The following is a 1,864-nucleotide window of genomic DNA, read 5'->3' as shown; positions in this document are numbered from 1 at the left end:
AAATCTGCCGAAGTTTCCCTTTAATACTGCATATTCAGTGATAGAATGATAGTTCATGCTTCCTTTCTGAGAGTGAGCAATATCAATCTCATGTCTCAGTGTTGAGTAAAAAATTGGAGTCTCGTGGTTAGCTTAGCTTAGCATAAAGACTGGTGACAGACAGAATCAGGTAGCCTGGCTCTGTCCAGAGTGAAAAAACATGCCTACCAGCACCTCTAAAGCTCATTGATTAACATGCTGTCTCTGGTCTAGGCTACAGTAACAGCTTTGTCTCTGCTCTGGCTGTAGGTGATGCTGCAGAAGACAACCTGATGTCCACCCGCCAGCCTACTGACCGCCACTCCACGCTGCCCCTGGCAAATACACATGCACAGTCCCAGCCGCACATACACACACACTCCCCAACACACTACCCCACATACCCTGGACAGTGACACACACACACACAGAAGAAGACATGGACGCTGAATAAGATGCAGACACAAACACACACATACCTACAATGCATGCAGGCACACACAATTCACTGAGAGAAACACACACTCTCCCTCCTTATATGAGTTTTACAGCCCAACGTTACACCTCATGGAAGATGTTTTAGGTGGGACTAACACTGGCCGACTGACCATCCTGAATGCAGAAAGCAGGAAGTGACATTCCACAGAAGACTGCAAGGAGGTTGGGCTTCCTTACATGACTGCAGCTCCCACAATTCCACAATAAATGGGGGATATTTGACGTTGTTCCGCACTGAGGCCGAGAACCTCTGCCTGGAAGAATGGCATTGCCCACTGATTGAAGTAAGGACTAAAGGCTCTCAGTATGCTTTAAACCAGCTAGTTTGTATTATGTTGTCCAACCAGGTCTAAAGGCATCATAAGTGGTTCTACCTGTGCCACTCTGGAGAGTGGGGTGAAAAACCGTAAAGAGCAGTTTGCCAGGAGTTTTAAACAGAATTGTTACTACAGTTTTTTATTGAAATAATGACTAAAATAGTAAATCTCTGTAGATACAGCTGGTAGCATGTTACTTTGCAATGTGCTTCTCACTCACCTCACTCACAAGACACCTGTCCAGTTCTCTACTGGTTCTCCTCACACCACAACTCAATTTGTCACTGCTGGCTGAATACATATCAGTGTAAGGCAGAAACCTTGTATATCCAAAACCATTACTTTTCAGGAAATTACATTTTTTTTTTGTTTTGAACTCTTTGTCAAATGTTTGTATTGTTGTTGGTTTTAATACTTTCCATTGGTTAAATATATGTAAAACCCACAGACAGTAAAGAGTGACCAATGGCATTGATTTATGAAATATGGAAATATGAGGTGTCTGTCTGACAGCAATGATATAAATACGTATTTGCTACGTTATCATCCACAGTGCTGCAAAAATATTTGCCCCCTTCATGGTTTCTTATTTATTTGCATATTTGTCACACTTAAATGTTTCAGATTAAACAAATTTAATATTAGACAAAGATAACCCGGATAAATACAAAATGCAGTTTTTAAATGATGATTTCATTTATTAAGCTATCCAAACCATCATGGCCCTGTGTGAAAAAGTGATTGCCCCCTAAACCTAATAACTGGTTGGGCCACCCTTAGCAGCAACAACTGCAACCAAGCGTTTGCGATAACTAGCAATGAGTCTTTCACATTGCTGTGGAGGAATTTTGGCCCACTATTCTTTGCAGAAATGTTTTAATTCAGCCACATTGAAGGGTTTTCGAGCATGAACAGCCTGTTTAAGGTCATGCAACAGCATCTCAATCGGATTTAACCTTCATTTTGTTTTTCTTCAGCCATTCGGTGGTGGACTTGCTGGTGTGTTTAGGATCATTGTCCTGCTGCAGAAC

At 41.8% G+C, this 1,864-nt stretch overlaps 1 protein-coding gene across 1 annotated transcript; it reads left to right on the top strand.

Moving 5' to 3' along the window:
• Positions 1-287: 287 nt before the first annotated feature.
• On the top strand, positions 288-1,399 carry LOC118338613 (docking protein 4-like; the record flags this gene model as incomplete). Its single annotated transcript, XM_035675889.1, is given in 1 exon segment — positions 288-1,399. A coding segment is annotated over 1 exon segment (147 nt), but the record flags the coding sequence as incomplete, so codon positions are not given.
• Positions 1,400-1,864: the final 465 nt, after the last annotated feature.

This window comes from Morone saxatilis, unplaced genomic scaffold (genome assembly GCF_004916995.1).
Source record: "Morone saxatilis isolate NCDOM2014 unplaced genomic scaffold, NCSU_SB_2.0 Contig46, whole genome shotgun sequence".
Taxonomy (NCBI): domain Eukaryota; kingdom Metazoa; phylum Chordata; class Actinopteri; family Moronidae; genus Morone; species Morone saxatilis.
This window is presented reverse-complemented; position numbering and strand designations above follow the sequence as displayed.